The 22397-nt window shown below is 50.7% G+C and overlaps 3 protein-coding genes across 3 annotated transcripts; 2 read left to right on the top strand and 1 right to left on the bottom strand.

Annotated features, from left to right (window-relative positions):
• Positions 1–6882: 6882 nt before the first annotated feature.
• On the top strand, positions 6883–8065 carry Pgp (phosphoglycolate phosphatase). Its single transcript, XM_050134159.1, has 2 exons — positions 6883–7599; positions 7693–8065. Exons 1-2 carry the CDS (start codon positions 6960–6962, stop codon positions 8016–8018), a joined length of 966 nt encoding a protein of 321 aa, XP_049990116.1. The 5' UTR covers positions 6883–6959; the 3' UTR covers positions 8019–8065.
• A 150-nt stretch (positions 8066–8215) lies between these two features.
• Positions 8216–12012, top strand: Bricd5 (BRICHOS domain containing 5). Its single transcript, XM_050134172.1, has 6 exons — positions 8216–10523; positions 10671–10790; positions 10974–11126; positions 11195–11296; positions 11555–11708; positions 11804–12012. The coding sequence occupies exons 1-6, from the start codon at positions 10473–10475 to the stop codon at positions 11896–11898; spliced, it is 675 nt and encodes a 224-aa protein (XP_049990129.1). The 5' UTR covers positions 8216–10472; the 3' UTR covers positions 11899–12012.
• Positions 11726–15595, bottom strand: Mlst8 (MTOR associated protein, LST8 homolog). Its single transcript, XM_050134144.1, has 9 exons — positions 15509–15595; positions 14819–15024; positions 14606–14657; positions 14364–14526; positions 13956–14031; positions 13721–13873; positions 12863–12987; positions 12599–12762; positions 11726–12507 (listed from the first exon to the last, which is right to left on the bottom strand). Exons 2-9 carry the CDS (start codon positions 14945–14947, stop codon positions 12389–12391), a joined length of 981 nt encoding a protein of 326 aa, XP_049990101.1. The 5' UTR covers positions 14948–15024; positions 15509–15595; the 3' UTR covers positions 11726–12388.
• Between the last annotated feature and the right edge of the window lie 6802 nt (positions 15596–22397).

The following is a 22397-nucleotide window of genomic DNA, read 5'->3' as shown; positions in this document are numbered from 1 at the left end:
AGGATTTCAGGGCATAGCCAAAGGAGGAACTGAGCTCAGGAAGTTATGGGCTCTAGATAGATCTATGTGATAAGGGCAGATGAGGGAAGTAGTAGGTTGGGCTGGGTTTATATGTTTTGTTTAGTTATTGGTAGGGTGGGTTTTTGGTTGGTTGGTTGGGTTTTTTGGTTTGGTTTGGTTTTTTTAGCACAAGACTCTCATGGAAGAGATGAGCCCAGAATTCTGGAATACTTCCTCAAAGATGTACTGAAGAGTTAAAGAAAAAGCCAGTGTCCAGGAAATAGAAGAGAGAAGACTGTCCAGGGAGGGAGGGAGTGGGGCATAGCGGTGTCCACCTATAATTCCAGCACTTGGGAGCTGACCAGAGGATCACTGTGAATTTGAAACTACAAAATGAGTTTACATAGGAAACCCCTATCTCACAAAAGAAACAAAAAACTGGGGGGAAAAAATCAAAATAAAACCCAAAGGGAGGCCGGGCGATGGTGGCGCACACCTTTAATCCCAGCACTCGTGAGGCAGAGGCAGGCGGATCTCTGTGAGTTCGAGACCAGCCTGGTCTATAGAGCTAGTCCAGGACAGGCTCCAAAACCACAGAGAAACCCTGTCTCGAAAAACCAAAAAAAAAAAAAAACAAAAAAAAACAAAAAAAAAAAAACAAACAAACAAACAAAAAAAAACAAAGGGAGATGACTTGGGAGTAACAAAACATGAGCAGGTAGAAGAGACAGAGAATCTGCTGGGTGGGACTCTAAGGCAGACCAGGATTCCTGCCAGGGCTCTCCCTGAAGGTCAGTGTCCTGAGCCCTCGCAGTTCAGGTGTCTGTCACTACAGGAGTCCCTGCAGTTAGTGGGCAGTAAACAGACTCCCTCACCCAGATGGCCTCCTGCTGGACAAGTGTTGATGACCCATGGTCATAGACAGGAACTCACAAGTCCTCCTTATTAACTTCTTTGGAGGGGTTGAGATAGGGTTTATTTAGCACCTAGAACTCGCTCCGTAGACCAGGCTGGCCCTGAGGTTACAGACAGTCACCTGCCTCTGCCTCCCTAGTGCTGGGATCAAAGGCATGCGACACCACAGTTTTTATTTATTTGCTTATTTTTTTCGAGACAGGGTTTCTCTGTGTAACAGCCCTGGCTGTCCTGGAACTCAACTTTGTAGACCAGGCCGGCCTCGAACTCAGAGATCTGCTTCTGCCTCCCAGCCTCCCAAGTGCTAGGATTTAAAGGTGTGTGCCACCACACCCAGCCTTTTTAATTTTTTAAATTGAATTTTTCTTTCCAGAGAGAACACAGATTAAGGAAAAAAACATGAAAACTCCTGAGAGTGGGAGGTTACAAGGAAGGAGGAACTGTTCTTTTAAATTTTGAGATATGATCTTGATAAATTGTTTTGGCTGCCCTCAATCTCCTAGGTTTGGCCTGGCTTCAGCTGTACCTTACATAACTAACCCATGCAGAGGAACTGTGAGGTGGTGTCCCTGCCCCCACAAGGTCTTAGGATTCTGAAGCTGCCCTTGAACTCCCTTGGTAAATGATGACCTTGAAGTTAGTTTTTTTTTAATTTTTTAATTTATTAGAGCTTTGCTGCCTGTGTGTGAAAATATATCACTTGTTTTCCTGGAGTTGCAGACACTGTTGAGCTACCATATGGGTGCTGGGAACTGAACTCAGGTTCACAAGAGCAACAAGTGTTTTTAACCACTAAGCCATCTTTCCAGCCCTTTCTGCTCTTCCTGCTTCCACTTTTCAAGTTCTGGTATTATAGATATGTACCACCATAATATATACCATATAAAGATGTACCACCATAATATATACCATATATAGTATGTACCACCATAATATACATACCATATAAAGGTATGTACCACCATAATATATACCATATATAGTATGTACCACCATAATATACATACCATATAAAGGTATGTACCACCATGCCCTGTTTTTTGCTGGGGATGGAGCTCATCCTGTCATGCTAGGCAGGCACTCTACCACTGAGCTATATCCTCAGCCCCTATTGTTTTAAAACAAGGTTTCACTCTGTAGCTACATGCTGGCCTGGAAGCCAATAGAAATCCTTCTAATGGGCAAGCACAATGGCTAAGCAGGTAAAAGCACTTGCCACCCAAGCCTGACATAGTGAGTTTGCTCCCTGGAATTCACAGCAGTGGTGGAGAACAAGCTTTTAAAAGCTGGCCTCTAGCCTCCATGTGCACACTGTGGTATTCACGTACTTACACTCACTCCTACATACCATATACACATCATATTCTCTCTCTCTCTCTCACACACACACACACATGCACATACACAGAGTAAAAAAAAAATGAGGAGCCAAGTGTGATGGTACACACCTTTAATCTCAGCACTCAGGAGGCAGAAGCTTATGAGTTCAAGCCCATCTTGGTCTATATAGTAAGACATTTTATAAAACATCTAAATAAAGCCAGGTGGAGGTAATACACACCTTGAATCCCAGCACTCAGGAAGTAGAGGCAGGCAGATCACTGAGTTTGAGGCCAGTCTGGTCTATAGAGTGAGTTTCAGGACAGCCAAGGGTACCCAGAGACACCATGTTTCAAAAAAAAAAAAAAAAAAAACCAAGAGTCAGGCAGGTAGTGACGCATGCCTTTGATACCAGCACTTGGAAGGCAGACAGCACTTGGGAGGCAGAGGCAGGCGGATCTCTGAGTTCGAGGCCAACCTGGTCTATAGAGCGAGTTCTAGAACAGCCAGGGCTACACTGAGAAACCCTGTCTCAAAAAAAATAAATAAATAAAACAACAAACCCAAAAAACCCCAAAGACAACAATGAAGATCAACTGTCACATCTACCCTGTATCGTTGGCTGTGCCATTTCAGGGATGTTCGTCACTTGGGAGGACAGGACACTGGTGCCATCTACTAGAGGATATATACTGAACCAGCTGTGCACGAGGAAAGCATCAAGATGGGCTCCAGTCCATCCATATGGCCACTCCACTCCACCATGTGGTCCCCTCCAGACTCCCCCAGGACCTCAGCCTGGAGGTCTTCTTCTCTCCTTTGTACTCTTCCATCACACAGGCTGTCCCTCTCACCAACAGGAGACCCGGTGGCAGTGTTCAGGTTTGGAGTCAGCCGATGGCTCTTTGCTGCCCAGTTTCTCCCTGTCACAGAGGTGTGTTAACAGTACCTGTTTCTCAGGATTGTCCTATGATTCTCCCAGCAGGAGTGGTGCTGTTGTCTGTGAACTTACTGACAAGGGTAAACCAAGGCAATCGGGTCAGTGTTTCGGAAGTCTGGTCACATCTGTTCGTAATTGGTATTCTCCATTGTGGCCTGTATACCAAATCAACGTGGGGTTTCTAAGTGACAGAATCAGTCTGTGATCTTTTGTCAAGTGCAGCTCTTCTCGCTGCCAGCTCAGTTCCCCAGACTAAATGTGAAATCAAAGGGATGAAGGAGTTCTCCTAGGTAGCATGGACTCCAGGAAGGAGCCCTGCAGTCTCTGCCCTCCAAGGCTGTGGTCCTTGTCCTTCAAGTTTTCCAGGCCAGCAGAGATAGGATATTCCATAAATAGGACCTTAGGAGTATTGAGGTCATGGGGTTTGTCTGATGAGTTTGAAGGTAGAAGTGATTCAGAAAAACCCTTGTGGAGAACTGGGGCTCAAGAGCAAAGCAAGAGGTTGACACATTGGGAACTGGGAATCTACATGACACAGGGCAGACCCTCGGGGAAACTAGGAACTGCTTTTAGTCTGACAGCTAGCGCATGTCAAAGTGATGCTGATAAACACATACCTCGCCTATGTCCTAGCAATTCCACTCCAAATGATACACCCTAGATACAGGAACATATGTCCATATATTCATACATAGAAACAAGAATCTTCACAGAGACATTACAAGAGTCTTAAACTGGAAATGACCCAGTGCTCATCAGCAAGGAAACAGACAAAACCACATGTTTTTACAACAGCCCAAGAGATAATTCACTAAAAATTAAAAATAAACCGAGGACAGATTTCACAGGCATTATGTTGAGTTAAGGAAGCATGATAACCAAGGGTACATCTCACTTATAATAAGATGGTCCTAGAGTAGGCATGGCAGCTCATGCCTGTAATCCCAGCACTCAAAAGCTGAGGCAGGAGGAATGCCAGAAGTTCCAGGCTAGCCCAGGCTACAGAGTAGAAAGTTTGTTTTGAAAAAACAAAAGACAATCAAACAAAAGGGGCCTGGGGACGTAGCTCATTGACAGAGGTTTGCCTAGCATGCACAAACTGGACATGGTGGCACTTACCTATGATCTCAATAGTCGCAAGACGACACAGAACAGAAATTCAAGGTCACCCTCAGTATATACTGAACTGAGGCTGGCCTCAGTTTATAAAATCCTGTCTCAGAACAAATGCACAAAGACTGGGCCAGTGAGATGGCAGCCAAGCTTGTCAACCTGAGCTGCGTCCCAAGGACCCACTTGCCATGCCACACATGGGAACACACACACCTGATTTAAAAAGAAAACAATGATAATAGTTTTCAAAAGATTTTACATACACATACATTATTATTATGTTTGTGGAAACATGGTTTCTCTGTGTAACAGCCCTGGCTGTTCTAAAACTTGCTTTGTAGACCAGGATGACCTCAAACTCACAGAGATTCACCTGCCTCTGCCTCTGAATCCTGGGATTAAAGGTGTAAGCCACCGTGCTGGTCATCCAGTTCTTAGCACTCAAAAGAGAGCTCACGACAGCTCAGTTCACTCCTTCCTTCTTCTGGTTTCCAAGATTACCATAAATGCAGGCAAATACTCATATGCATAAAGTAAAAATAAATCTTTAAAAATATTATTAATTATGTGTGTGTATGTGCATGTGTGCACAGGTGTCCACAGAGGGCAGAAGAAAGTCACTGTCCCTTGCCGGGCAGTGGTGAACCACACCTTTAATCCCAGCACTCGGGAGGCAGAGGCAGGTGGACTTTTGTGAGTTCGAGGCCAGCCTGGGCTACCGACCTAGTTCCAGGACAGACTCCAAAAACTTACAGAGAAACCCTGTCTTGAAAAACCAAAGGGGGGGGGGGCAGGGCTGGAGAGATGGCTCAGTGGTTAAGAGCATTGCCTGCTCTTCAAAAGGTCCTTAGTTCAATTCCCAGCAACCACATGGTGACTCACAACTGTCTGTAATGAGGTCTGGTGCCCTGTTCTGGTCTGCAGGCTTGCTTGTACACAGAATATTGTATACATAATAAATAAATATTTTAAAAAAGAAAAAAAAACAAAGGGAAAAAGAAAAGAAAATCACTGTCCCTTGGAGCTGGAGTGACAGGCACTTGTGAACTGCCCAATTTGAGTGCTTGGGAACTAAACTTAGGGTGGTCTTCAGGAGGGGTGAAAAGCCAGTCTGCCTCCATCTTAGGCTTAAAAGCCATCTTATAGAAAAGATATACTAGGTTTGTTTCTGTTTATGATTAAACCTGAACTTCCTTCCGCAAGGGTACTTGCATTCTCTCCTTCAGTTCTTCAAAAAGGGTTTCCCTGTTTCCAAGTGACATGAACCAGTAATGGTAAAACAGTTGGGATCCAGGGGACATTGCCCACAGTATGGCATTTAGCAATTGGTAGCTGTTATCGTCCTCATCAACTATTAATACTTTTGTTGAGGCATAGTACAATGATGTGCTTATGTCTTACGTACAGATCAATGCAATTTTTACATAATATGTGCATGTATCAAGTATCAGACATAGCACGATTCCAACATTTCACAAAAGTGCTCTTATATTACTATCCAGTCAATAACGAGTATCTCTTTCCAACCACGTTTCTGGCTGCGATTATGCATTTGCTTGCTCTAATCTTTTTAAAATTCTCACCTGTGGCCTAGAGGAATCTCGACTAAAGATCGTACTCTGTTAATCCCAGCGGCGGGAAAAGAAAGACCACCAACCGAAAGCATCATGGCCGAATTAATTAAAGCAAACAATGAATTAAACCAAGTATTTTTTTTAAATTCGTGTACCTGTACTGCCTCCCCCTAAGGCGGAGTTGAGAGGTCAACATTGGATGTGAGGAAAACGAGGTTTTTAGAAAACTCAGGGGTAGGGGGTTTCCAAATAGGGAATTTGGCAGGCAAAATAGGGCAGGTTGTAGGAGCAGAACATAAGGTCCTAACGATCTCCTGAAAAGACGTGGTTGCAAGGTGGGCATAGCAAGGTAGTCAGAAAAAGGTAAGTCATAAGTGGTCAGATAACCTTTTGAAACAAAAGTAGGGGTGCAAGATGGTTATCAACAACTTTTTGAATCAAAGACACGATTTCCATCCCTGGAACAGGTAGTACAGAACCTTTTGTAGTTAAGGTCACAGGCTGGGCAAGGCTCCAAAGATAGAAATGCGGTGCGAGCTCCGACTTCACCTCTAAGGCGCTTACGTGACTGCAACGCCGGTGGCCCCTCCTGCCGAGCTCCTGCGGGTAGCCCCGCCCAGCCAAGATCGCCAGAAGAGGTAGCCAATCAGCGACCGGCCTGGCCCGGGGTCCCTGACCTGGAGTCTCCCCGTCACCTAGGCCGACCACCAGTTTCCAATGAGCGAGCTACCCCTCGTCCATCCGTGATCAGCCGCCTTACGTCCCGTGCCATTCACGGCCCGCAGCGTTTCCGTAGCGTACGCTTTCCCCTTGCCGGTTGGCGCTCTGCCAGCCAATCATCGGCGTATCCGGACCAGCCAGCCAATGGCTGCCCGCCTCCGCGCGCCTGGCCCGCGACGGTAGCGGCCGTGCGCCTTGCGGCACGCGGGAAACGACGAGGGATTGGCGCAAGTAGAGGCCAATGGGCGGTGCGCGCGAGGAGCGGGGCCAATGAGCGTCGCAGAGGCGGGGCCGGCGCCGCGGCGGGCGGCTGTAAGGAGCGGCCGGTAGTGGCGGCGGTGGCGGCGGGTGGTGGCGGCGGCGGCCAGCGGTCGGCCATGGCGGAGGCGGAGGCCGGCGGCGACGAGGCCCGCTGCGTGCGGCTGAACGCCGAGCGGGCCAGGGTACTGCTGGCCGACGTGGACACGCTGCTGTTCGACTGCGATGGCGTGCTGTGGCGCGGCGAGACGGCCGTGCCGGGCGCGCCGGAGACCCTGCGGGCGCTGCGGGCCCGCGGCAAGCGACTGGGCTTCATCACCAACAACAGCAGCAAGACTCGCACGGCCTACGCCGAGAAGCTAAGGCGTTTGGGTTTCGGCGGCCCGGCGGGGCCCGACGCGGGCCTCGAGGTCTTCGGCACGGCCTACTGCAGCGCGCTCTATCTGCGCCAGCGCCTGGCCGGCGTGCCGGACCCCAAGGCCTACGTGCTGGGCAGCCCGGCCCTAGCGGCCGAGCTGGAGGCCGTGGGTGTCGCCAGCGTGGGTGTGGGCCCGGAGGCGTTGCAGGGCGAAAGCCCGAGCGACTGGCTGGCCGTGCCGCTCGATCCCGACGTGCGCGCGGTAGTGGTAGGCTTCGACCCACACTTCAGCTACATGAAACTCACCAAGGCCGTGCGGTACCTGCAGCAGCCCGACTGTCTGCTCGTGGGCACCAACATGGACAACCGGCTCCCACTGGAGAACGGCCGTTTCATTGCGGGTCCGTGCGCCTAAGGGCTGGAGGTTGGAGGGCGGGTCCAGCCCTTCCGTGTCCTCTGACCCCCAGCGTCCCCTTCCCTCCCTCGCCCTGCAGGTACCGGCTGTCTGGTGCGAGCCGTGGAGATGGCCGCCCAGCGCCAGGCGGACATCATCGGGAAGCCTAGCCGCTTCATCTTCGACTGCGTGTCCCGGGAGTATGGGATCAACCCAGAGCGCACCGTCATGGTGGGAGACCGCCTGGACACAGACATCCTCCTGGGCTCCACCTGTAGCCTGAAGACTATCCTGACCCTCACCGGAGTCTCCACGCTTGAGGATGTGAAGATTAATCAGGAAAGTGACTGCATGAACAAGAAGAAAATGGTCCCTGACTTTTATGTTGAGAGCATAGCCGACCTCCTGCCTGCCCTTCAAGGTTAAAGATCTAGTGTCTTTAATCTCTGGAATAAAAAAAGAATTTTAAATCAGTTACCTAAGTTAATAGGTGGGGCTTAGAAATGGCTCAGTTAGGTGGCTGCAGGTTAATTAGAAGTGAGCCGAGGAAGACGTTAACCTTGCAGGCAAAGTTGGGGGTGTTGTTTACAGACGGTTGTATTTTAAGATGCACTTTTAAACTTGGAAGGCTGTGGGGTGGGTGTAGCATCTGCCCAGGATTCGGGTAAGCTTAGGCCCTGTTGATGAGTCTGAAGGAGGTCAAGGGGTGTGCGTCATGCATTTTGCTGAAAAAATGTATTCAGGGATCAGACCCTCAGATGGGCAGAGGAAAGGAAGGGCTCTTATGAGACACTTGTGTAGACCAGGAACTGGGGTGGGTGTCCTCCATTGTGACCATACTACAGAGGAGCCTGCTTCTGTGTTCCCAGTTCCTCCCCTGCAGGGTGGGACTGGAGGAAGCTGCTCCCAGGAGGGATTGCTGTTGTTGGGGTTTAGGGTGCTGCCCTTGACAGCTTCCACTCATCTTGGCTTCCTTGAAAACCACTTTGATGTCACAATTGTCTGTTCTGATGCCCAGGATTGCAGTCTCATGAACAGTAACAGCCTAGCTAAACTTGGGCTCTCTTGTGTGAATTTAAACCCAAATGTCTCACTGAGTGTGCTCTGCTGAGCGGGTATGGGTGCCTGCATTTAACGCCATACTGCTGTACAGGGACCTTAGAACAGTGTTTATTTTTTTAAAAAAAATTTTTTTAAACTACTCAACAACATTGTCAGGTGTGGAATTGCATCTTTAGTGTATGGATTAATAGCTGTGCTGTCTCAGGTAAATCCCACTGAAAAAACCTTAAGCCACCATCAGCAGCATAGCCAATGTGCAGCCCAAGGATTGCCTTGTTTCCCAGAGTGCCCTCTGGGTATGGAAGGAAAGAGGAGTCCTGAGAACAGTTGTCTCACAACCTCCCTGGCCTCTGTCCTTTGGGTTGTGGCTGGGTTATATGTTGGTGCTCCATGAAGCCATCTATTTCCATCCTGGATTTCCTTGTTGATGGCCATCCAGAAGGCCCACCCTACCAACCAGTTGGCTTCTCAGCATCTCTGGCCTTTTGCTCTGCTCTGCAAGTCTCTGACCTTTAGCAGTCTGCTGAGCAGACTGGGCAGCGTTTGTGGGGCAAACCCAGGAAGCTGTTCCTTTTGGCTGACTCCTTCCTTCCTGGCTCCTTGCCCTGTGGCTACTCATGATCACAGCACTTCACCTGTTCACCAAGTTCTCGAAGCAATAAAATGTATCCCATGCCTGAAGCTGTTCCCAGGTCATGGGGTGCTGGGAGTGGAATAATGCCATAATTCAACATGAAGGCAGCAGTGCCTTTAACATTGGTGCTGGTCCTCTGTGAGGGTGGCTCCGTGAGTCTGGGTAGGGTAATAACTGTTCTGTTGTGGCTTTATCACCTACACAGGAGCACTGGTAGGTGCAGCAGCAAGGGATGCCCCTCTTCTACTGGGCAGTAGTCTGAGAACCTATGTGTGTTACATTTTCACCTTATTTCACTGTGAACTCAAATGCACATTAAACTCTCAAACCCACACTGATAAGGTTTGCCTTCCTCTATATACTTTGAGTAACACCTGTCTAGCTATGGATGGGGGCAAGGCAGGCCAGGATCCCAGTTCCAAAATCTTACACAGTGGACATGACCATTGCAGCCCCACCCTTCTTCTGAGGAACAAACAGGTCCTGAAGAAACAGGAAGTGTGTAGCGTAAAACTAGAATAGAATAGCTTCTGGGTAAAATATGTGGATATGTGTGCAGCTGAGCTACCATGTAGCTAGACAGACCAGGGACCAGAGCAATCAGCTTGGTTAGGAAAAAACATGCTAGGGAACAGGCTGGCTTAGCCATCCTTGATATACAGTAACCATTTGTCCAGTGCAGCCTGGAGCCCACTGTGTGCACATGGGAATATCCACAACCCCATCTGGTGTTAATGGGATCTGGAAAGAGGCTTGGGAGTTTACAGGTAAAGAAAGGAAGCAATTAGCCTCATACTGATGGTTCATTGAACATTTATTGATGGTCTGTGTCTAGCTCAGGAGTCCAGAGGTAACGGATTCCAAGAAAATTAACTGCCAAAACAGACAAAATCGTCCTGGCCAAGATTTAGCCCATTCTGACTTCCTACCAAGGCCCTGCTTTCACTCGCTCCCAGAACCACGATCTGCACAGGCCAGGTGTCCAGAGACATGCCTGATGACCAGCAGTGGGGGAGAGGGCTGTCCTGGCTCTGACCCGGGATATCAGATACTGGCTGGGAAGGAAGCAGTGGGATTGGGAGGGGAGGGTACAGTTTGACTCATCAAAGGCATCCTGAGGTTTCCCTGGCTGACTCCTCCAAGGGGCTGTAGACAATCAGTGCATTGTCAGCAGGGGCTGCAGCATGGAGCAAGGGCACATCCACACTGAGAGCCTCAGGTCCAGGCCTGTTGAGGTGAGTGTCTCTGCCACCCCCCACCCCACCCCTGACAGGGACACCATAGGAGACAGAGGTGTCACCACCCACCATCAGCCCCTTCCCTGAGCAAGTCGCTCCCTGGTCTCTAACCCAGAAGCCGCTCTGACAGTAATATGCCCCCAGGTGAAGACCAAACCCTGCCATAGGGGTTGGAGAACAGCGGGCCTGCTGCTGTTGCTGACACTGGTCACTGCAGGGGCCATGGCAGGAGGGCTTCTTGGCTTCACGAACAGCCCTCCCAAGGTGAGCCACTCCTCAAACCCAGGGGTAAACAGAGTGGGAAGGGAGCAGGAAGACTAGTATCTCCCATAGGGCCAGGCCTAAACACTGGCCTTGAGCAGATAGCCAGAGGAGCAGCAGGAACAAAGGCCAACTCAAGTAATGTGGAAATACAGATGTTAGGGCTGAGTTCCAAATACCCCTTAGCCTTTGCTGCAGATGCTCCGAAAGACCTCAAGCTCCAGGGTACCCTGGCCCAACCAAACCACTCTAGTGGACGTGGCCCAGAACATGGCAACAATCGTGGTGACTCCGCTTCAGAGCAATCACAGCTGGGCTGTGCTGTTCGACGGGCAAAGTGTGAGTAAGCTTGGGAGGGGTAGAGTGGAGGTATGGGGTGACCTTGACTTACCTGTCTGCCTCCCCAGGGCTACATCTGTTACCGCCCTGCAGAGCACCAGGCCTGCTTCCTCCGGCTGATGGAAGCCCAAGATCGGGAGACCCTAAGGCTGCTGGTGAACACTTCCAGGGTAAGCAGTACTACTTGGCTGGCCACCCCCTTCAAATCCCCTCCCCAAGGCCAGGGGACAAACAAAAGGTCCTCTGTGCAGCCTGGCTGGGCCAGCCAAGGCTCTAGTTTCAGGGGAACAGAAAGCTCTATCTTCCCCTGACTAAGGCTGTTGACAAGAGCAGGTGGAAGGGCCATCAGGCTGGGGTGGAACACGAATGCCCTACCCAGCCAGGATCAAGAAAGTATTATACGATGGCCCACCAGAGTCTTTCTGCAGGCCCAGGAGTCCCATGTACCTGGCCAAGAGACCCACTATGCGCAGGAGCTGCTGGCAGTTTTGGGGGGCCATACTGTGGACCCTGCCCAAGTGGGAGCTTCGGTGCAACACCTTTGCGTGGACACTCCTATCTACTGGGCCCAACGCGCAGAGGGTGAGTTGGGGAAGGGTTGAGTGAACAGGCCTATGGCTCCTTCAGGACAGTACTGGGTCGGAGCCCTTGGGACTCATGAGTTCCCTTCTCCCCAGGGTCCCAGAGACAGCGGCTGATCTACCTCTGCATTGACATCTGCTTCCCGAGCAACATCTGTGTGTCTGTCTGCTTTTATTACCTTCCAGACTAAGCCCCCTACCGAGCCCTCCCAGCTTTTGGTCCCCACAGGTCAGCTAGCTGGTCAGGTCACCACCACCAGTGAACGGAAGCTGACAGTAGGGACAAATAAACCCAGATTACCTGGCCATAGTGGTAATTTCTGGGGGCCTCAGGACCTGTACAGGGGTAGAGAGGAGCAAGTGGGGTGACATACCTGGGAAACAAGCACCAACCTCAAATCTCAACAGTTCCAATCCCTGTGGGTCTAGCCTCCTAAAGGGAGCAAAGACTCCCTGTCCAGGCACACGCAGCCTGGCTTGGTGAACCTTCTGAAACAGACTGGGCATGGAGAGAGTCCCAGGGCAGAGTGGCCAGCAGGTCTAGGTTGGCCAGGCGGGGCCAGGGTAGTCTGGTCAGCTCCAGTTGGCCTGACATGCAGAGGCTGACCTGAGAGTCTCATCCACGTAGAGCCACTATACCAGGCAATCCTGACTTCCCAGTGCAGCCTCAAGGAGTAGAGGCTAACCCAGCACACTGTCATTGAAGGCCAAGCAGACGACAGCTTTCTGATGGCCACCATACTCTCTCTTGATCTCTCCAGTCTCGACACACCAGAGCCGGGCCAGGTTGTCAGAGGAGGCTGCAAAAGGGGTGCAGGCAGAAGAGAGCGGCAACTTTGAGTGGCCTCTCCAGAGGCCGAGGCAATGTGGGGGAGACAGGGCAGGGCTCACCTGTGACTATGTACTGGGAGTCCCCTGAGAAGGCACACCCCCACATCCAGCCACGGGATGACTCTCCAGGGTTACCACTCTTGATGCTGAGCTCTGTCATCAGGGAGAAGTTGGATGTCCTCCAAATTTTACATGTCTGGTCAGCTGAACAGGTGGCAAGGAGCCTGGGGTTGGACATTGGGTATCCCTGTATCCACTGACCACACACCAGATAGTGTCCCCAGCCCCTGCAGATGCCCTCTTCCCCCAAACCCTAACACGCACGTGGAGTCAGGGCTGAAGCGGCATTGCAGGGCGTAGCGTGTGTGGGCTGGGATCTTGGTCTTGGGAATGAGCTGAGTCACCTCGTCACCAATGCCCCCGGTCAGGTTCCAGACATAGCAGTTTCCCTATAGGACAGAAGGGCAGTCATTCAAAACTCAGACCCTCAGAACTGGACTTGGATCCATGGACACCTGGGCCAGGGTAGGAAGGCTGGCATCTTGGGTCATATCTACAGGAAGCTTGGTCCCAACAAGGAACCATACCCAGCCAGTCAAAAGCAAGACTCCACACTGGCCAGGGACTCGAACACAGCTCCCTAGAGGCTGCTGCTGGCCAGCAGAGATATGCAGGAGAGAGGCAGTAAGGAGGGCACCCAGACAGAAGAGGTAACAACCCAAGGCTGGGAGGAGGAAACGCAAGCATGTGGAAGAAGTGACATTCTAGGATTTAAAAGGAGAAAACGACGCTAGAGATGAAAGCAAGGACCAAACTGGAGCATCCTGCAGTCCATGAGAAGGAGCCAGGGCATCTAAAGGTCTCAGAACAGTGCAGCCTGTCAGTAAGGCTAAAGGATACTTCTACAGTTGAAGGAGAACAGATCAGGCATCCCAGGAAGGCCACAGAGAAGTTTGTCAGTATCAGGAAAGATCAAAGTCATGGACTGGAATGTGAAAGAAAGGGAAATATTGGCTGAGGTGCCTAGTTTGATGGGTGGGCTATGGCAGACAGCAGGTGCCTGACTTTGGGAGCTGGGCAGAAAACTTAGAGAGGCCTGAGGGATGACCAAAGAATCAAGTCATCTGCAGAAGATGAGGGGCTAAATGCTAAGATGGCCCTGTACCCAATCCCAGTACTCACAGCACTATTGACTGCTGCCATGTAGCTGGCATCAGGGTCAATGTGGGCAGACGTGATGGAAACCTCAGGCTCAGGGATCAGCTGCTCATTGTGGTCTGTCTTCAGGTCCCAGATGTGGATAGCACCGCTCTGGTCACCCACAATGAGTTCTGCCTGGGATATAGTGGGGGTAAGATGCAGCAGTATCTCTGTCCTCCAAAGCCCCCAGGTACCTGGCCCCATGAGTGCTCCTCACCTGGTTGGGATGCAGACACACGCAATTAATGGGCGCATTCACCTGGAAGATACGCTGACACTGCAGGTTGCGGGACCTGTGGGGAGTGATGGTTATCCATGGTGTCTAATGCGTACTACTGGTGTCCCGCCAAAACCCCCCATTCCCTGCTAATAAGAGCTGCTTCTGCCTTGGAAGTTTGTGGAGTTTGGGTCTTCCCCACAGATGGCAGTGTGAGGCCAGCAGAAAGGGAATGGAAGTCTGGCCGCTAGCCTGAAGCAGGGTTGGCTTTGATGGAGGGCCATCCTGCGTTCCTTCTCCCCTCAAACGCCCCCTTGGTTAGTTTGTCCGTGGGGTACCTGCCCAAAGACAACCCTCCTGGCTGCCCTCTCCCCAGACAGCCACCCTCTCCAGTCCAGCACTCAACACCTGAGGTCCCAGATGCGAGCTGTGCAGTCCTCCCCGCCTGTGTACATCCAGCGGCCATCCTCATGAAAGCCCACAGATGCGATGTTCTTATTAACTCCATCATAACTGATGATGGGGTTGGGGTTATTGGAGTTGAGATCATACATGCGGATATGTTGGTAACCTGGGGACACAGGCTAAATTGAAGCAAGGCTGCAGGTAGTCCTGCCACCAGTCAAGGAAGGGTCAAGAATCTCAGGTACCTGCAGCAGCAATCATGCTTCGGTCTGGTGTGATCTCCAATGCATTCACCTGCTGAGCATGTTAAGGATGATGGGAAGGGAACCCTGGAAAGGGAGGCCTTGGGGCCACAGGCTATCAAGACCTCTACCACTTGGCCTGAGTTTCCCCAGGCACTTGGCATTCATACCTAATCCTGGCCACCACCACCCTGCCTGCTCCCAAGTGAAGGATACAGAGTCCTGATGCTGCACTGTTCGAGTGCAGATGCCACTGTGTGCCTGCCAGAAGCGCACAGTGTGGTCATAGCCTGCAGTTGCCAAGATGACAGGGTCACTGCCCACTGTGCCTGGGGTGGTGTTCATTGTTTGATGGCTGGGGAAAATGAGGCCTGCACGGGGCCAGGAGCTAGATGATAGGCAAAGTCCAAAGGTCAAAACATCTAGAGGGAAAGATACATGTATGAGAAAACAATCTGCACACTACACTAAGTATTATCACTTTAAAGATAAGAAAAATTAATCTTTAGAGTCACGCTGGCAGTCACAAGATAGGCGACTCAGTTCCTCCGCTTCTTGGCGCCAGTACCTTCGCTTCATCTGCACGGAAGGAGGCGCCAACCCGCCTGCAGCCAGCAGGAGGCAGTCACACACAGAGGGCGATCACAGGGGCGCCGTCTGCCGCAAGGGTAGGCAACGCATGCGCAGGGCAGGGCGACTGGGGAAGCCGGGCACCGCTGCTGCTGCGCATGCGTAGCTGACCGGCATTGAGCTCTGATGGGTGGGGGAGCTGTGCGGCAGGACCCCCCGAGCTCCCCTGTGCTCTGCAGATTGCTCTGGCTCTGTCCTGCCAGCCTGATTACCCCGACCGCACCGTCCTAGCCACCCAGCGACTAGTACTCAGCCCTCGTCCCGCGGACTCCATACCTTACACACGCTCAGGACTCTGCCTCGGTCCAGGACGGCGAGGCGAGTAGGAGCGAGTCGATAGAAGCCGGGCCGAGCGTAGAGTTATCGATAGCTTCTCAGGGCGAGACCATGAGTGGGGGAGTTGCCAGAGACATTTGAAAGTTCTGAGACCAGGAACTGCAGAAGCGGTCGAGCGTGGAGGGGCGTCAGCCGCGACCCCAGACTTGTACTAACTGAACATCACAGCCTTGATACGGCTGCCTGTTTTTCAGGCTTGGTTCTCAGGAAGGATTGCACTGTCGTTGTCCCCTACCCCTGCACACATACACAATCCCCTATCCTACCTACCAAGATAGAATTTCCAACAAAACTTTCAGATAATTTTTTTTAAGTATAAACATATCTCAAACGTTGTACTAGCAGGATTACTTTATTACAAGAAGTTCAAATGCAACTGGGCATTCTGTACTTCTATTTGCTTTACCTGGTAACCCTAGTCTGGGCCTTTACAGACCAGTCCAGCCCCAGCCTGATCCGCAGTACACACAAGTTAGCCTAGGAACCCCTTTAGAACTGCAGATTCTCATGGCTTCGTCTTTATTACAGTCCTCCTATCTCCACAAAGTAGGTCTTGTTTTCCCATGAATTCTTCCCACTGCACCTATAAATGGGGCTGCAAACCCATTTTCCTATGACCACAAAGAGGGTGAGTCCAGCTCCTTGGCCAAGGCCAATTCCTGTCCGTGCACCCAGGTCCCTGATCATAGACATCCCTCTTCCCCACACTTTCCCCCAGGCCCTCTTCACCTTTACCTCCTTAGTGAGTTTTTGTTGTTTGCTTTGCTTGTTTGTTTTTGGTGTTTTGAGACAAGATTACTCTGTGCTGTCCTAGCTATACTGGAACTCATGCCATAGACCAGTCTGGCCTCGAACTCACAGAGATCCACCTGCTTCTGCTTTGAGGGATTAATGGCGTGCACCCCCAGTTTTGTGTTTGTTTTTTGCTTTTGTTTTTTGCAGGGGTAGGGTTTTAAGACACGGTTTCTCTAATGTAACAGTCCTGGCTGTCTTGGAACTCAATTTGTAGACCAGTCTGGTCTCGAACTCACTGAGATCCGCCTATCTCTGCCTCCCAAGTACTGGGATTAAAGGTGTGCGCCACACACATACACACCCCTCCCCCCATGCTTTGTAGTTTCAACCAGGGTTTGCTTGGTACCCTATGATGACTTCAAATTTACTAGGCAAGGATGACCTTGAACTTCAAGTTCCCTGTCTCTAACACTGTAGAGATGTTTGGGCTTTGCACATGCTAGGCAAGTATACTAGTATCTGAGTTTCAGTGCTAACTCCAGCCTCCCCCTTAGTGCTTTCAGAACCAAAACAACCCTAGTATTCTCTTTCCAGCTAAACTCTCTCTCCTCCAAAGAGCTGTCCTTGCCGCTTTGGTAACTGCACTTCCCACCTCCCCCTCATTCCTCAGCTTTTCCCCCAGCTCTCTGGGGAAATTCCTCAAGGCCACTGCCCAGCTTCATCTGCCAAACCTGATAGATACTTTCTTTCCACCTCTTGACCCTTGTGTACTGTGGATGACAGAAAATCTCATCTTCTCTTTTGTTCCCTGGTACCAGTACCAGCTCCACCTCAATGGACTCTCTTCCTGTCCTCCCACCCCCCAAAAAACTCTCCCCCTTTTCTCTTTGCACACAAATGCCATACGGAGGACACCACCTTCCTATCTAAAGTAACTCTCACTGACCAGTTGTCTTTCTGTTATAACTGGCTGTCATCTGAGCACATCCCTCCTCCTTGCCGTTGCGAGCCAACAGTTTCACCTGGCACCCACCTCCTCACGTCTTTGTTCGTTGTCTTTTGAGATAGGATTTCTCTGTGTAGCCCTGGCTGTCCTGGAACTCAAAGTGTAAACCAGGCTGACCTTGAACTCACAGAGATCTGCCTGCCCTTGCCCCCCAAGTGCAGGGATTAGAGGCGTGTGCCACTCCTCACGTCTTGGAAAGCCCTGCTTTAGTCCCCCTTTTACAGTCAACCTGTTTGCCACACCCTCCTCCTCTTCCTCACACAATTTCGTGCACCCCAGGCTGGTTGGAACGTGCTCTGCCTAACTGAAGATGACCTTGACCTCCTCCTGTCCCCACTTCCAGAGTGCTGGAATCACAGCTGTGCCTGTGTGGTCTTTTGCAAACTGAAATTTGGCCTTATTAACCCACAAGAGCCTTCAGGGGTACCAGAGAACTTCCAGGTTCCTGGGTCTCCTAGCCCTTGCCTCTGCCTAATCTCCCCCCCCCCCTCCCACACCAGGCCACTGGCTCCACAGGGATCTCTCGCCACGCCCTTTCTTAGGTCCTTTGCCTGTGCCTAGGCTGTTCTCCCTCCACCCCACGCCACACACAGCTCTTGGCTCTCAGCACCTTCACGTTCATCTTACGAGCTTGCTCTTTGTGGGACTTTGTGCTGGTTCAGGTGAAGCTCACAAAGCATAAAATTGTCCATTTATTAAAGGTTTGTTTTTGTTTATGGGTATGTGTGTGTGTCTGTGTTAGCATGCATACATGCATGCAGGTGCCTTCAGAGGCCAAGAAAGGGTATAATGATCACCTAGAGCTGGGGGTTGCAGGTGGTTGTGAGCTACCTGTTGTGTGTGCTGGGAACTGAACTCAGATCCTCTGCAAAAACAGAATTGCTCCTACCTGATGAGCTATCTCTCTAGTCCCACAATTGGACATTTCAATTGAACAGTTCAGGAAAAGGATGCAAATCAGTAGTAGAGAGACTGCCTGGCACATTCTAGGCTAGCCCAGCAATGCATAAATAAAAACAGAGTGAACAATTTAGTCAATATGACACATCTGTACTCCTGGCACTTGGGAACCTGGGTCAGGAGGATCAAGAGTTCAAGGCCAGCCTCACTTCGCTACATAATGATTTAAAATAGAATCAAGTCAATGTATTTTTTAAAAAAATTATGTAAACGTATTTTAAAAAAGAATGATTTAAAAAACACCAATTCATTGGCACAGTGACATTTAGTGGATTGACACTGTGCAACTACTACCTCTATATGACTACCAGGTGTTTCCATCCTCCCTTTAAGAGGTGACAGTGGAGCTGAGCAGTGGTGGCGCACGCCTTTAATCCCAGCACTTGGGAGGCAGAGGCGATTGAGGCCAATCTGGTGTACAAAGAGTTCCAGGACAGTCACGGCTACACAGAGAAACCTGTCTGTCTTGGAGAGAGAGAGAAGGCAGAGCTGGGCATGGTGGCTTTTGCTTTAATCCCAGCATCTGAGAGGCAGAGGCAGGTGGATCTCTGTGAGATCAAGACCGACCTGATCTCCAAAGTGAGTTGCAGGACAGCCAAGGCTACAAAGAGAAGGTTTGTCTTGAAGAGAGAGAGAGAGAGAGAGACAGAGAGAGAGAGAGAGTGAGAGAGAGAGAGAGAGAGACGAGGCATTACTCCCTGCCCTCTTTCCCCAACCCAGTTCCTGGAAACCACTAATCTTGTCTCTGTATGTTGGCCTCTGCTGGACATGTCATGTCAATGGAATCGCAGATGTATAGCCGTTATGGGTCCCTGTCATCTGTTTGTGTGGCTAAACAGTGTCCCCCGAATGCGTCCACCTCCTGTCATTTGTTCACTGATGATGGACGTCTGAACTGTTTCCTTCTTCCCAGCTTCTGTGACCCGGTGCTGCTATAAATGTTTGTGTTTGAGCATTTGTTTGCATACGTGTTTTCGTTCGCCGTGGAACTGTCTTAAGAATGGAATTCCTGGGCCGTGTTAGCTCTGTGTTCAGTCACAGAGCCATTGCTCTAGACAGCTTTGTTTGACTTTGGGGAACTGCTGAAACATCGTGAGGCCTTTCCCTACATCATGCTTTGTGCTCTGCAGCGACTACTCCACTTAGGAGGATCAGTCCCTTCTGGAGACATCCTGTCAGAAGACAGGCCCCGAGCTGTAGTATTGCGGTTGAAGGCTCATGGCTGGAAGATGGTGGATCCATTTGGCCAAGCTGCAGTTCAGACCCCTCCCTCTCCTGACCACATCCTTTCTGGCCAGCTGAGCAGACTGATCCACGGGGACCCTGCATATGCCCACCTATACCTTACTTATCTTCCTGTTGATGACACATAAGCTCCCCAAAGGCAGCTAGCGCCACTGGAGGTTCAGAGGCAGCTTTGGTGAGTCCTAGGCATACTGGATGGAAGAGGAGTGCCAGCAACGGAGGATGCTTGAATTGGTATCAATCATGATGGGACCCAAAAACACAGGAGAAGAATGGCCAGGTGTGTGTCACCTGTTTCTGAGCTGTTGCCCCTTTCTTCAGGACTCTGGGTGTGGCCAGGAGCTAAAGGCTGGGATGCTGTAAGATGGTCCAACCCAGAGATAGCTGTAGAACCGGGCGTGGCCCTGACCATTCTGAGCAGCTCCAGCATCTTTGTGGGGTAGCAGGAATCTGGAGCATGTGGCTTTTGAGATACTACTCATTGGCATAGCACTTTACAGAGGTGGCACCCACAAAAGTGACACCTGACATGCTTCCAGCAACCCAGAGATGGCACATTCAGCAATACCATTGTATTCATGAGGAGCTGGGTACCAGTGCTTGGGGAATGCCCTGAGCAGGTACACAGCTGACAGGCAGAGTCAGGGGCTGCAGGCTGGCTGGCGGCAGTTAAGCATCTGGGAAGAAAGCCAGTCAGGGCTGCAGTGAAGCTGCCTGCCATCAGCTCAGCAATTCTGCTGGCTCAGCGGCCCCTCCTCCCAGGATCTTCTTCAGAGGCCTGACATCCTGGAGGGCTGCCCCAAGACCCACGAAGAATCTGCATCCTTTGTCCCAGTAGGGATAGGCGACAGCCTGTTATAATGCTCCCAGCCCCAGGTGAATGGGGAGGATCCAGGCAGGTAAACATCTTTGTATCCATGCAGACCTTCCCATCAGCCCTCCAGACAGAGCTGCTGTCCCATTTTACAGCCGAAGCAACTGAGCATCAGGAGCTTGTCCATCATGGCCACGAGTCAGCAGTACCATGGTCTCCTGGACCCCCTCTGGGATCTGACCTAGCAGGGGAGCCTCTGACTTTCTTTCTGCTACCATCCACCCTTTGATGTAAGGAATGACTGGATGAAGAAGTCCACCTAGAGTCTGGATGTCCCTTGTAGACCACAATATGAATATTTAACTGGGACCCTTGGATTTTCTGCCCAAAAGGATCTAGTTGATTTCTCTAGTCTGCACACCCCTCTTTCTGGGTGGATTACACAATGGGATGCCCACAACTGGTCCGAGAAGTGGCTCCGGGTGCCTGTTTATGGGGTGTAGTAGATGCTGAAGCTGGACAGTTACAGGCAAGGGCCAGCTCATTACCAAAACGCAGTCCAAGAATACTAAATTTAAACTTGCCCTTCCAGGTCTTGGTGAAGGTATATTTGTTAAGGTAGGAGGCTAGAACATATTTTATTTAATAGGTTATTAGTGTGAATTACAATATTGAAACAGACATTTGGTGAGTGGGCTTCTGTTTGTATTTTTGCCCCAGGTCCTTAGAAGCTCCAAACACGGCAATAGTCATGATAATAGCGGTTTTCTTTTTTATATATTTACATATTTTTGTAGTGTTTCCTGTATGCTTGGCACTGTATCGTGTGAAGATGAACCTAATACAGTTGCAATCCCTGCAGGGAGGCCCCAGGACATTACAATATTCACAGCAACTATTTGCTGGGCATTTTACTATGTCCAGGATTAACTGTGGGGACAGCATCACACAATTAACCCTGGAGTAGATGGAAGGGACACATTGTTGACCCACCTTTAACAGAGAGGGTAGATGAGAGACTCGGAAAGATAAAATGGCCAGTTCAGGCTGACAAAGCCAGTAAGAAGAAGAACTGAGACAGGAACTGACATAGGTGCCAAGCCCAGACCCACGACCTTGAGGCCCAGGGACCTTGTGGCACACACTTGGGGATGCATAGCATTTCCAAAGCTTGGTTGCTGTTTTCTCAACCTGTAACATGTGGACAGTAAATTCAGCTTTAGACCAGATGACCAGCGCAGCCCCTGAGCCTGTGAGTAACCACAAACTGTTCGCTGTAAGCGGTTAGGGGAAGGATTTTTGCATTCAGAGACCTTTTCTGAGAGCCCAGCACATTTGAGAAGACTCTTCCATGACCAGAAAGATTACATGATCCTGGACATCCCTGTACTTGCTGCTTCCTCTCCCCTGCCCTTCTGGACCTGCTGCATGGTCCCGAACCACTAGAACGGTGAGTCGGGGTGCACGTGTGAAGCTCACCAGATTCTCTCTACTGTCTTGCTGGGTTGGGAAGATGCTCTGCTCCCGGATGTAAATAAGGAACCCGAGGAGACAGAACCTTCCCCAAGCCGTGGAGCTCAACTGATTTACAATGCTGCAGGCAAGGTAAGGAGAGGCCTGGAGCAGCCCTAGCCTTCAGGTAGGCAGGAGAAAGGTGAGGCCTCTGGAGACGTTGGTCAAGCAGGAAGATCTTGACTGGGAACCTGTGGCTGGAGATGGTTTTCGTTGGGCTAGAATGGGGCGGGGGGCGGGGGCACGGCAGGGCTGGGCGGAGTGGGCAGTGGTGCGGAGGATGGGAGGTTAAGTTCCTTCTTGGTGAACATAGACAGTTACATCCTAGTAGATGCTGAGAGTGACAAAGTCAAGCTCCCTTCCAGGCTGTCCTCGAAGGAGAACTGTCGTCTTGCATTGTTGCAGAGAGAAGCCAGAGGCTGCCAGGGAAGAAGGTGTAGTTGGGGGGAGGGGGTACGGGTTCCCTGACACCGAATTCATTATTGGGAGATTCCTCTTCGCAATCCCTCAACACCTCCCACAGGAACCACGGGCCAGAAATGTCTGACAGCCTCTGG

This window comes from Alexandromys fortis, unplaced genomic scaffold (genome assembly GCF_014885135.2).
Source record: "Alexandromys fortis isolate MF-2015 unplaced genomic scaffold, M_Fortis_MF-2015_v1.1 scaffold_29, whole genome shotgun sequence".
NCBI lineage: Eukaryota > Metazoa > Chordata > Mammalia > Rodentia > Cricetidae > Alexandromys > Alexandromys fortis.
The sequence above is the reverse complement of the archived record's forward strand: the minus strand, read 5'-3'. Positions and strand labels throughout refer to the sequence as shown.

Excerpts from the sequence above, each read along its gene's own strand:
- Pgp (XM_050134159.1), top strand. The coding sequence starts at position 6,960 with ATGGCGGAGGCGGAGGCCGGCGGCGACGAGGCCCGCTGCGTGCGGCTG. Across the intron at positions 7,600-7,692 it reads GAACGGCCGTTTCATTGCGG|GTACCGGCTGTCTGGTGCGA; the intron begins GTCCGTGCGCCT and ends CTCGCCCTGCAG.
- Bricd5 (XM_050134172.1), top strand. The coding sequence starts at position 10,473 with ATGGAGCAAGGGCACATCCACACTGAGAGCCTCAGGTCCAGGCCTGTT. Across the intron at positions 11,127-11,194 it reads TGCTGTTCGACGGGCAAAGT|GGCTACATCTGTTACCGCCC; the intron begins GTGAGTAAGCTT and ends CTGCCTCCCCAG. Across the intron at positions 11,297-11,554 it reads TGCTGGTGAACACTTCCAGG|GCCCAGGAGTCCCATGTACC; the intron begins GTAAGCAGTACT and ends GTCTTTCTGCAG.
- Mlst8 (XM_050134144.1), bottom strand. The coding sequence starts at position 14,947 with ATGAACACCACCCCAGGCACAGTGGGCAGTGACCCTGTCATCTTGGCA. Across the intron at positions 14,658-14,818 it reads CAGTGCAGCATCAGGACTCT|CAGGTGAATGCATTGGAGAT; the intron begins GTATCCTTCACT and ends TAACATGCTCAG. Across the intron at positions 14,527-14,605 it reads AAGCATGATTGCTGCTGCAG|GTTACCAACATATCCGCATG; the intron begins GTACCTGAGATT and ends CTGTGTCCCCAG.